Raw genomic sequence first — 11,747 nt, 5'->3', positions numbered from 1 at the left:
CTGGACTGGAATTACATTGTAACTGCAGTTTAATATCACTAGACTGGACTGGACTGGAATTACATTGTAACTGCAGTTTAATATCACTAGACTGGACTGGAATTACATTGTAACTGCAGTTTAATATCACTAGACTAGACTGGACTGGAATTACATTGTAACTGCAGTTTAATATCACTAGACTGGACTGGACTGGAATTGCATTGTAACTGCAGTTTAATATCACTAGACTGGACTGGACTGGAATTACATTGTAACTGCAGTTTAATATCACTAGACTGACTGGAATTACATTGTAACTGCAGTTTAATATCACTAGACTGGGCTGGAATCAACAGAGAACGGGAGACGCTGTTTCTCACCTCGTCCTGCGCGTCTTTCTTGGCGATGTAGGGCAGGTTCCGGGCCGTCGCCATGACGACCGCAACAGCGTGCTCCATGCTCAGGAAGGGGAGGAGTCTGGAGACCAGCAGCTTCCCTTTCCGGACCCGCATGATCTGAAGGAAGTGATCGTCCGAGAATCTGGGAAAAAAAAATAAAATTTAAAACAGAATGTCAGCCAGAGTCAAAACTTAAAACAGCATTAATTGGCAATACAAAAACGACAGAGCTTAAAAAAATAAATAAAAAAAAACTACAGCTCCCAGCATTCCTCATCACTGTCCTTCGGACGAGACGTCAAACAAACGAGCTCCTATTGGAAGTGACTCTGCAGCAGCCACTGACTCCCTGTGTGTGTGTGACCCTGAGCAAGTCACTGAACCTCCTTGTGCTCCGTCCTTCAGATGAGACGTCAAACAAACGAGCTCCTATTGGAAGTGACTCTGCAGCAGCAGCAGCAGTTGTTGATGATGCAGAGTTCACCCCCCTAGTCTCTGGAAGTCGCTTTGGATAAAAGCGTCTGCTGAATGACTCAGTGATAATATTGGTTCATATCCAGCAGAGTCCGGCTGCTCCTGCGACTCGCCTGTTTCTGTCGGCGTCGGTCTGCCTCCCTCGCAGATTCTCGAACATCTCCCCCACTTTGGAGCGGCGCTCCTCCAGCAACGCCCCCCTCTCTTCCTCCGGAGTCTGGAGGTACTTCCTCTCAAAGTCTTGAATATCCAGCAGCAGACTGTACGTCTGAGAGAGAGGGAGAGGGAGGGGGGGGAGGAAGAGAGAGAGAGAGAGAGAGGGAGGGGGGGGGAGGAAGAGAGAGAGAGAGAGAGAGAGAGGAGAGAGAGAGGAGAGGGAGGGCAAGAGAGAGAGGGAGAGAGGGGAGAGGGAGAGAGGGAGAGAAAGAGAGGGGAGAGAAAGAGGGGAGAGTGGGAAAGAGGGGAAGAGAGAGGGAGAGGGGGAGAGAGGAAGAGACAGGGGAAGAGAGAGGAGAGGGGAAGAGAGAGGGAGAGGGGAAGAGAGAGAGGGAAAGAGAGAGAGGGAGAGGGGAAGAGAGAGAGGAGAGGGGAAGAGAGAGAGGGAGAGGGGAAGAGAGAGAGGGAGAGGGTGAGAGGGGGACAGAGAGAGAGAGGGCAAGAGAGAGAGGGAGAGAAAGAGAGGGGAGAGAAAGAGGGGAGAGTGAGAAAGAGGGGAGAGTGGGAAAGAGAGGGGAAGAGAGGGAGGAGAGGAGAGATAGAGGGAGAGGGGAGAGAGAGGGGAGAGAAAGAGGGGAGAGTGGGAAAGAGGGGAAGAGAGGGAGGAGAGATAGAGGGAGAGGGGAGAGAGAGGGGAGAGAGAGGGGAGAGAGGGGAGAGCACGAAATTAGCACAGTAACAACAGAGATGGGAATCAGAATCCCGCTGTACAGCAGTGTGATCCATTCCCTGGTTTCACTTGGGAGTTTAATAGCAAGACACACCTGAGCTTGTTACCTAGACACACTGGGGCTGATCAAAACAGACACACACACACACACACACACACACACACACACACACACACAGAGCTAGCCTACCTTCTCCACCGTGTACAGAATCTGTCTCCGTTTGTTCCAGACTTGTTTCTCTTTCTTCTCCTGAACAGAAAGAGCAAAACGATTCAAGTCAGTGCTTTTAATGAAGCAAGAGAAGTCTTCGTTGTTTGTTAATAAACAAAAAAAAAAAGGACCTATATATTTTCTGACTCTGGAAACGTTTAGAAGACGATTCTAACTAAATTTCTGTCCCTCCCCACTGGTGAACTAAGAACACGCTTTTTAGTTAATTTAAAACAAACGCAAACTAGGCATGCCTGTACTGAATACAGAAGCAGTTCATCAGCTGGTTTGCTTGCTGCTAAAATACTCGCAATTTCAACTGCTGAACCCCGACCCTCTCCTGGGGAGAGCTCCGTTCGAATCGTCTGCCGATGACATCACAGCGCTTACCTCATCGTCGGAGCGCGTCGTCATGACCACGGTGTCAATCATCTTCCGTGGGTTATTCACGCTGGAGACGGTGAGCTTTCCTAGAGACCCTGCAAACTGCACTGGAGAGAGAGAGAGAGAGAGAGAGAGAGAGAGAGAGGGAGAGAGAGAGGGGGGGGGGGGGAGAGGGTGAGAGAGAGAGAGAGAGAGGGAGAGGGGAGAGAGAGAGAGGGTGAGAGAGGGAGCCAGAGGAGAGAGGGAGAGAGAAAGAAAGAGGGGAGAGAGAGAGGGTTAGAGAGGGGGAGAGAAAGAGAGAGGGGGAGAGAGAGGGGGGAGAGAGAGCGGAGAGAGAGAGAGAGAGGGAGAGAGAGGGGGAGAGAGAGGGGGGAGAGAGAGCGAGAGAGGGGGAGAGAGAGCGAGAGAGAAGGGGAGAGAGAGCGCGAGAGAGGTGGAGAGAGAGCGAGAGAGAAGGGGAGAGAGAGCGCGAGAGAGGTGGAGAGAGAGCGAGAGAGAAGGGGAGAGAGAGCGCGAGAGAGGTGGAGAGAGAGCGAGACAGAAGGGGGAGAGAGACACACACACACAGAGTGAGAGGGAGACACAGACAGAGAGCGAGAGAGAGGACAGACAGACAGGGAGAGAGACGGGGGAGAGAGAGGGAGAGTGACACACACACACACAGACAGACAGAGAGAGGGAGACACAGAACAGACAGCGAGAGAGAGGACACACACAGGGAGAGAGAGGGGGAGAGAGAGGGAGAGTGACACACACACACAGACAGAGTGAGAGAGGGAGACAGACACACACAGAGCAAGAGACAGAGCGACAGAGACACACAGACAGAGAGACAGAGAAAGAAAGAGAGAGGGAGGTCAGGGTTAGTTTAGTCCCACTTAGAAGAGGGTTTTTTTTTTTTCGACTGACTGAAGACTTGAAAAAGTGAAATATCTGGAAATCTGTAGTTATTTGCCTATTCCTAGGTCAGCCTTTTGAATCTATAACAATTGCTTTTTAAAATCCATCCCCAGTTCATTTTACGACTTCCTCACCCAAGAGAACAAACTAAAAGAATCGATCGATTATTATTGATTACCTGGTCGGTATGCGTGCTCCAGTTTAGCCACTTGGGGTGTGATGAGTTTCGTGTGTTCTCTCTTGTGAGCATCTCCGTTGGAGTCCATTGGAGAAGGACGCTTCTCTAACTTCTCAAATAATTCTGAAAACAAAAAAAACAGATGGTGGTTTATTAGGCTTGGTGGTTCCAGCGGATAAAGAAAAGGGGTCTCGATACCAGGAGGTTCAAATCACCCGGCTCAGCCACTGACTCCCTGTGTGTGTGTGACCCTGAGCAAGTCACTGAACCTCCTTGTGCTCCGTCCTTCAGGATGAGACGTCAAACAAACGAGCTCCTATTGGAAGTGACTCTGCAGCAGCCACTGACTCCCTGTGTGTGTGTGACCCTGAGCAAGTCACTGAACCTCCTTGTGCTCCGTCCTTCAGGATGAGACGTCAAACAAACGAGCTCCTATTGGAAGTGACTCTGCAGCAGCAGCAGCAGTTGAGGATTCATAGACCGGACCCATCAAACCAGACCCGTGAATGAAAGGCTAACGCAGGGAGGCAGTACCTGGTAGTAATAGTCATCCAGGTAGGGGTCTGTGCTCTGCAGCTGCATCATCTGAATGCGGGACACCCACTCCTTCTCCCTCGACGTCATCAGATTGCTGTAGGGGTCCCGACGCCTGTCCTGGGACCCCCCGAGCCGCTGCGGCCTGTCCCCCCCAGCTCCGTTCTGACCCCTGGGACACAAACAGGGGCGTCAGGATTAGGGGAGTAAAGATAATGACAGGTATAGCGATACACATGACTGTCTGATTGTATGATGCACCATTATACCATAGTTTTACACTGGCTGTTTTTTTTAAATATACTTTACAATGCTTCCCTATGCTTTACCAGACCTCTCTGTGCTTTACAATGCTTCCCTATGCTTTACCAGACCTCTCTGTGCTTTACAATGCTTCCCTATGCTTTACCAGACCTCTCTGTGCTTTACAATGCTTCCCTATGCTTTACCAGACCTCTCTGTGCTTTACAATGCTTCCCTATGCTTTACCAGACCTCTCTGTGCTTTACAATGCTTCCCTATGCTTTACAATGCTTCCCTATGCTTTACCAGACCTCTCTGTGCTTTACAATGCTTCCCTATGCTTTACCAGACCTCTCTGTGCTTTACAATGCTTCCCAATGCTTTACCAGACCTCTCTGTGCTTTACAATGCTTCCCTATGCTTTACCAGACCTCTCTGTGCTTTACAATGCTTCCCTATGCTTTACCAGACCTCTCTGTGCTTTACAATGCTTCCCTATGCTTTACCAGACCTCTCTGTGCTTTACAATGCTTCCCTATGCTTTACCAGACCTCTCTGTGCTTTACAATGCTTCCCTATGCTTTACCACACCTCTCTGTGCTTTACCATGCCCCGCGTTGTCGTCTCACCTCCCGGTCTGCTGCTGCATTCTCTGGGTCAGCAGGCGTCGGTGTTGCGGGTGCAGGTGTGTGGTGTCCCCCCTCATCGCGCCGTGCTGCTGGGGGGCCCTCGCGTTGTGTCCCGGGCGGACCGGGGGTCCCTGGGAGGGGCTGAAGAAGGGCCGGAACCCGGCGCTCCGCACCGCCGGTGACATCATCGCTCCCATCCTGCCTTGCAGCAGCGCGGGGTTGAGGGAGAAGTGACTGGGAGACAAACGGGCAGGCTGCCAGGGGAAAGGAATTACATTGTAACTGCAGTTTAATATCACTAGACTGGACTGGACTGGAATTACATTGTAACTGCAGTTTAATATCACTAGACTGGACTGGACTGGAATTGCATTGTAACTGCAGTTTAATATCACTAGACTGGACTGGAATGACATTGTAACTGCAGTTTAATATCACTAGACTGGACTGGAATTACATTGTAACTGCAGTTTAATATCACTAGACTGGACTGGAATTACATTGTAACTGCAGTTTAATATCACTAGACTGGACTGGAATTACATTGCAGGGCTGGTAATCAGACTCCTATCCCACAGCAGCATCACCCAGTCCAGGTTTTACTGCTACCAGCTTGATCAGCCCCCAGTGTGTCTAGCTAACAAGCTCAGGTGTGTCTTATTATTAAGCTCCTAGTGAAGCCAGGAACGGATCACACTGCTGCGAATGGTTTTGGGCTATATAATAGAAATGAGAGATGGCTACAAGGCTCCTCCCTCTCCTGCACAGAAACCCCGCCTCCCTCTTGGTTCCCATGGTTACCTGGCCTGCTCCAATCATCTGCGCTCGCTGTAGCTGGGTGAGGACAGGGCCGACGCCCGGAGGGAAGGCGTGGCCACGGAGCTGGGAATTCTGGGAAACAAGAGGAGAGTGTAAATCTACAGCCAAAATGGTTTTGCATCTGCCTATAGAATGAACTCCCTCAGCTTCATAGAGTCCAATGAAAGCTGCTGAATAATGTTCCCTTGTTAACATATTGAATTCCACACCCTCTATATAGAATGAACTCCCTCAGCTTCATAGAGTCCAATGAAAGCTGCTGAAAAATGTTCCCTTGTTAACATATTGAATTCCACACCCTCTATATAGAATGAACTCCCTCAGCTTCATAGAGTCCAATGAAAGCTGCTGAATAATGTTCCCTTGTTAACATATTGAATTCCACCCCCTCTATATAGAATGAACTCCCTCAGCTTCATAGAGCCCAATGAAAGCTGCTGAATAATGTTCCCTTGTTAACATATTGAATTCCACCCCCTCTATATAGAATGAACTCCCTGAGCTTCATAGAGTCCAATGAAAGCTGCTGAATAATGTTCCCTTGTTAACATACTGAATTCCACACCGCCACTCAGTCCAGGGCAGGCTTGAGGCATGGAGACTGAACTGCTCCCTCCCTCCCTCACCCCCCCTAAGAGAAAGAGTTAAGATCATTTCTTCCTTACCGCAATGTTGAGAAGCTGATTAGGAGACATGCGGTCATTGAAAGCACTAGAAAATCTTTGTTGCATAGATGCTCTGACGTGCACAGGTGTCGGACAGAGAACCTGCAGGCAAACCGAAACAGGAACGCACCGTTCAGAGAAACAGTTATAAAGACAAAATATCTCTCCATTAACACTGAAAAAACCAGGTTGATTTATCCAGTTGAAAAAGTTTAATTTTTTTTTTTTTTTTTTTTTTACCTGCTGGTTGAGATTGTGACCAATCGGATACTTGGGCGGAGTCCCGATGGGTACCGCCCTCACCGGCGGGCTGCCAATCACGGGCGAGGTGGAGCGCGGGGGCGGGGCTCGCTCAGACAAGTCCCTCCCCTCGTCCCGTCCCATTGGTGGCCTCTTGGGAAGCCCCACTTCTTTGATGATTGACATGAGGGGGCTGTCCTGTGTAGGGAGCACAAAGGAAACAGAGGTCATTTTCTTATTATTATGAATCGGTCATTCAGCAGACTTCTAGAGACCAGGGGGGTGAACTCTGCATCAACAACAACTGCTGCTGCTGCAGAGTCACTTCCAATAGGAGCTCGTTTGTTTGACGTCTCATCCTGAAGGACGGAGCACAAGGAGGTTCAGTGACTTGCTCAGGGTCACACACACACACACAGGGAGTCAGTGGCTGCTGCAGAGTCACTTCCAATAGGAGCTCGTTTGTTTGACGTCTCATCCGAAGGACGGAGCACAAGGAGGTGAAGCGACTTGATTGTTTGACGTCTTTTTTTAAATTCCAATTTTATGACATTTTTGTCTTAGACTCTTAACTGTTTAATTTCTACAAACTGTGTGTGTGTCTGTGTGTGTGTCTGTCTGTCTCTGTGTCTGTATCTGTATCTGTGTGTGTCTATGTGTGTGTGTGTGTGTGTGTGTGTGTGTGTATCTGTCTGTGTGTGTATCTATCTGTGCGTGTGTGTGTGTGTGCCTCTGTGTGTCTCTGTCTGTGTGTGTGTCTGTGTGTGTGTCTCTGTGTTCGTGTGTCTCTGTATATCTGTACGTCTCTCGTTGCGAGTCTCTACCGGTGTCATACCTGGACCTGCGACAGTTTGGGAATGCTCATTCCTCCCAGTCCCATCGCGTTGTCCCAAATACTGCCAGAGTTCAACTGGGATCTGGGCTGAGAGAGAGAGGGAGAGAGAGAGAGAGAGAGAGAGAGAGAGAGAGAGAGAGAGAGAGAGAGAGAGAGAGAGAGAGAGAGAGACAGACACACAGAGAGAGAGTGAGTGAGAGAGAGAGGAGAGCGGGGGAGAGAGAGAGAGAGAGAGAGAGAGAGGAGAGAGAGAGAGAGAGAGAGAGAGAGAGAGAGAGAGATCGAAGTATTAGTGCTTCAACTGTTAGTAGATGTGAATATCTTCACACTAGATTAAATCAATACACCTGAATACAATGAACATATTCTCATTTTGTTGATCATTAATGAACATTTCTGTACTGTGGGTGTGAAAGTGACGGTCTCAAGTTCAAGTATATTTTTTCCTCTACAGGAATTAACACTTTCTGACGTCACTACTGTGGCACTATGCCTTTTTTTTCAAATGGCTCAGGATACAAATATAGCCTCCATCCACGTATTTCATATATATATATATATATATATATATAATGTATTTTTATTTTCAGGCGCAGTGAGTCCTCCTCACCTGCAGGGGCGCCCTCTTGTGCTGCTGCAGCCCAGCTCTCATGATCGCGGGATCCTCCAGTTCCCTGTAATCTGGCTCTGCGCTCAACACCAGCTTGCTCAGACTGTGGGCCAGGTTCTCATCCCCTCCCAGCAGCAGACTGTCCAGCTCTCTGAGGGTTCCTGTCTCCCCCAGACCCGTCGAGTAGAGATGGGGTAACGAGCTGGGGGCGGGAGGAGCAGCAGGAGGAGGAGGGGCCTGCAGAGGGGAAGTCCCGCCCACCTTCTCATCCAGCTCGGCCAATCGGTCGTGTTCTTCTCTCCAGTCCCCATCTAGACAGGGGGAGGTTTAAAAAAAACGCTGCGAGTTAAAATGGTTTGTTCCCTCCACAAGGGAACTAAAGAGGGTTTCCAACAGCTTATTTGGACAGCAGAGATTTCTACTCCTGTGATGGGAATCAGACTCCCGCTGCACAGCAGTGTGATCCAGTCCTGGTTTCACTAGGAGCTTAATAATAAGACACACCTGAGCTTGTTAGCTAGACACACTGGGGGCTGATCAAGCTGGTAGTAAAACCTGGACTGGGTGACGCTGCTGTGGAACAGGAGTCTGATTCCCAGCCCTGGAAAACAATCATACTTAAAACATACTGGACAGAAGATGAAAACTCAATGAATGAATAAATAAATGAAGTCAAGTCTGAAGACTAACCGATGGCTCCCGATCCAAACGTATCATCATTAAACTGGTCGATATCATCGTCTTCATCGACTAAGACGTGTAGCGCCTCCCTTTCCTCCTCTAGGGGGCAGTCTTCCTCCAGAGACTGCATGGGACAGGGAGAAGGGAGGGAGAGAGAATTATTCCTTTTCATGCATTTACTTTTATACTGGTGTTCATGATGTTTGTATCGTATGCTGTACGTTGAATTGCTTTGGCAACATCACCTGTCCTGGGGTTCATTACTCCCCTCAATGAAGTCTAGTATTATTATTATTATTAATATTGAAATGATCAGGAGCCAGGAGTTTGAGCAGGGTTAGAAACTCACACTAGCCCTGCTGCTGCTGCTGCTGCTGCACCCAGTCCTGGGGTTCAGAGCTCCTCTAAATGAAGTCTAGTATTATTAATATTGAAATGATCAGGAGTCAGGAGTTTGAGCAGGGTTACAAACTCACACTAGCCCTGCTGCTGCACCCAGTCCTGGGGTTCAGAGCTCCTCTCAATGAAGTCTAGTATTATTAATATTGAAATGATCAGGAGCCAGGAGTTTGAGCAGGGTTACAAACTCACACTAGCCCTGCTGCTGCTGCTGCTGCACCCAGTCCTGGGGTTCAGAGCTCCCCTCAATGAAGTCTATTATTAATACTGAAATGATCAGGAGCCAGGAGTTTGAGCAGGGTTACAAACTCACACTAGCCCTGCTGCTGCTGCTGCTGCTGCACCCAGTCCTGGGGTTCAGAGCTCCTCTCAATGAAGTCTAGTATTATTATTATTAATATTGCAATGATCAGGAGCCAGGAGTTTGAGCAGGGTTACAAACTCACACTAGCCCTGCTGCTGCTGCTGCTGCTGCTGCACCCAGTCCTGGGGTTCAGAGCTCCCCTCAATGAAGTCTAGTATTATTATTATTAATATTGAAATGATCAGGAGCCAGGAGTTTGAGCAGGGTTACAAACTCACACTAGCCCTGCTGCTGCTGCTGCACCCAGTCCTGGGGTTCAGAGCTCCCCTCAATGAAGTCTAGTATTATTATTAATATTGAAATGATCAGGAGCCAGGAGTTTGAGCAGGGTTACAAACTCACACTAGCCCTGCTGCTGCTGCACCCAGTCCTGGGGTTCAGAGCTCCCCTCAATGAAGTCTAGTATTATTATTATTAATATTGAAATGATCAGGAGCCAGGAGTTTGAGCAGGGTTACAAACTCACACTAGCCCTGCTGCTGCTGCTGCTGCTGCACCCAGTCCTGGGGTTCAGAGCTCCCCTCAATGAAGTCTAGTATTATTATTAATATTGAAATGATCAGGAGCCAGGAGTTTGAGCAAGGTTAGAAACTCACACTAGCCCTGCTGCTGCACCCAGTCCTGGGGTTCAGAGCTCCCCTCAATGAAGTCTAGTATTATTAATATTGAAATGATCAGGAGCCAGGAGTTTGAGCAGGGTTACAAACTCACACTAGCCCTGCTGCTGCTGCTGCTGCTGCACCCAGTCCTGGGGTTCAGAGCTCCTCTCAATGAAGTCTAGTATTATTATTATTAATATTGAAATGATCAGGAGCCAGGAGTTTGAGCAGGGTTAGAAACTCACACTAGCCCTGCTGCTGCTGCTGCTGCACCCAGTCCTGGGGTTCAGAGCTCCCCTCAATGAAGTCTAGTATTATTATTATTAATATTGAAATGATCAGGAGCCAGGAGTTTGAGCAGGGTTAGAAACTCACACTAGCCCTGCTGCTGCACCCAGTCCTGGGGTTCAGAACTCCCCTCAATGAAATGTAGTATTATTAATATTGAAATGATCAGGAGCCAGGAATTTGAGCAGGGTTAGAAACTCACACTAGCCCTGCTGCTGCTGCTGCTGCACCCAGTCCTGGGGTTCAGAGCTCCCCTCAATGAAGTCTATTATTATTAATATTGAAATGATCAGGAGCCAGGAGTTTGAGCAGGGTTACAAACTCACACTAGCCCTGCTGCTGCTGCTGCTGCACCCAGTCCTGGGGTTCAGAGCTCCTCTCAATGAAGTCTAGTATTATTATTATTAATATTGAAATGATCAGGAGCCAGGAGTTTGAGCAGGGTTACAAACTCACACTAGCCCTGCTGCTGCTGCTGCTGCTGCTGCTGCACCCAGTCCTGGGGTTCAGAGCTCCCCTCAATGAAGTCTAGTATTATTATTATTAATATTGAAATGATCAGGAGCCAGGAGTTTGAGCAGGGTTACAAACTCACACTAGCCCTGCTGCTGCTGCACCCGTCCTACATTTTACGCACCTACATTATTAAACACAACCTAGCTAGCCCCACAGTGTAACACAACAAATTTGACAAAAAATCTCAGTGTCACTCAAAGCCCAGGATTTAAGCGGAAACTTAAGGCAAAGATATAGCTATCCTGGTGCGAAAAAATAATATCATTATAATTATTATACCAACATGTTTTATTTATTTTAATTAAGCACTATACCACAGCATTATTAGCATAAAATATTTATGAAACATTACAGATTCCGGTTTTTATTTTTCGGTATGCAGTCCTATGATAGGTGGTTTACAAAGGCAAGTTAACTTCGTTTTTTTTTTTGTTTTTGTGAAATACATAAATTCATCTACCGTTCATTAAAACAGATTTCACTTCGAGACACATTCAAAAACGCGCGGTGAGGTTCCCGTCTCCCCTGATTAACCGAGGCGGGCAGCTCATTAACGCGACCCCGAGGCTTGGCAGGCCGCGGTTCGGAAAAACTCCCACAAACGAGTCACGGATAAGCCAAAAAATTATATTTCCGCGGGCGGGGTACACCTACAGCTCTAACCAGCAGTTACCTTATGAATTATTATTAATATATTAATATATTTTTTAACTACATACCTGAAATCGAAACATCGGACTTCATACAACCCGGTCCGGCGATTTCTTCAGACCAGGCCGCGCAAAAACAGGAGACGAAACTTAACACGCCGCGCGGGCGCGCACGCACCACAGAGCGCAGAGCAGCGGGGCCGCGCACGCACACAGCACAGCGACGGGAGCGTGTATTCGTCCTCTATATTAAAAATATTTT

The 11,747-nt window shown here is 48.3% G+C and overlaps 1 protein-coding gene across 1 annotated transcript; it reads right to left on the bottom strand.

Annotated features, from left to right (window-relative positions):
- Window positions 1–362: 362 nt before the first annotated feature.
- LOC117966749 (protein PAT1 homolog 1-like) lies at window positions 363–11,676 on the bottom strand (the record flags this gene model as incomplete). The annotated part of the gene is given in 14 exon segments (XM_059021728.1): window positions 363–522; window positions 968–1,122; window positions 1,931–1,990; window positions 2,342–2,442; window positions 3,414–3,603; window positions 3,906–4,119; window positions 4,820–5,073; window positions 5,621–5,710; window positions 6,304–6,405; window positions 6,544–6,741; window positions 7,379–7,465; window positions 7,989–8,299; window positions 8,679–8,793; window positions 11,555–11,676. Coding segments are annotated over 14 exon segments (2,052 nt in total), but the record flags the coding sequence as incomplete, so codon positions are not given.
- Between the last annotated feature and the right edge of the window lie 71 nt (window positions 11,677–11,747).

This window comes from Acipenser ruthenus, unplaced genomic scaffold, assembly GCF_902713425.1.
Source record: "Acipenser ruthenus unplaced genomic scaffold, fAciRut3.2 maternal haplotype, whole genome shotgun sequence".
Lineage (NCBI taxonomy): Eukaryota > Metazoa > Chordata > Actinopteri > Acipenseriformes > Acipenseridae > Acipenser > Acipenser ruthenus.
The sequence above is the reverse complement of the archived record's forward strand: the minus strand, read 5'-3'. Positions and strand labels throughout refer to the sequence as shown.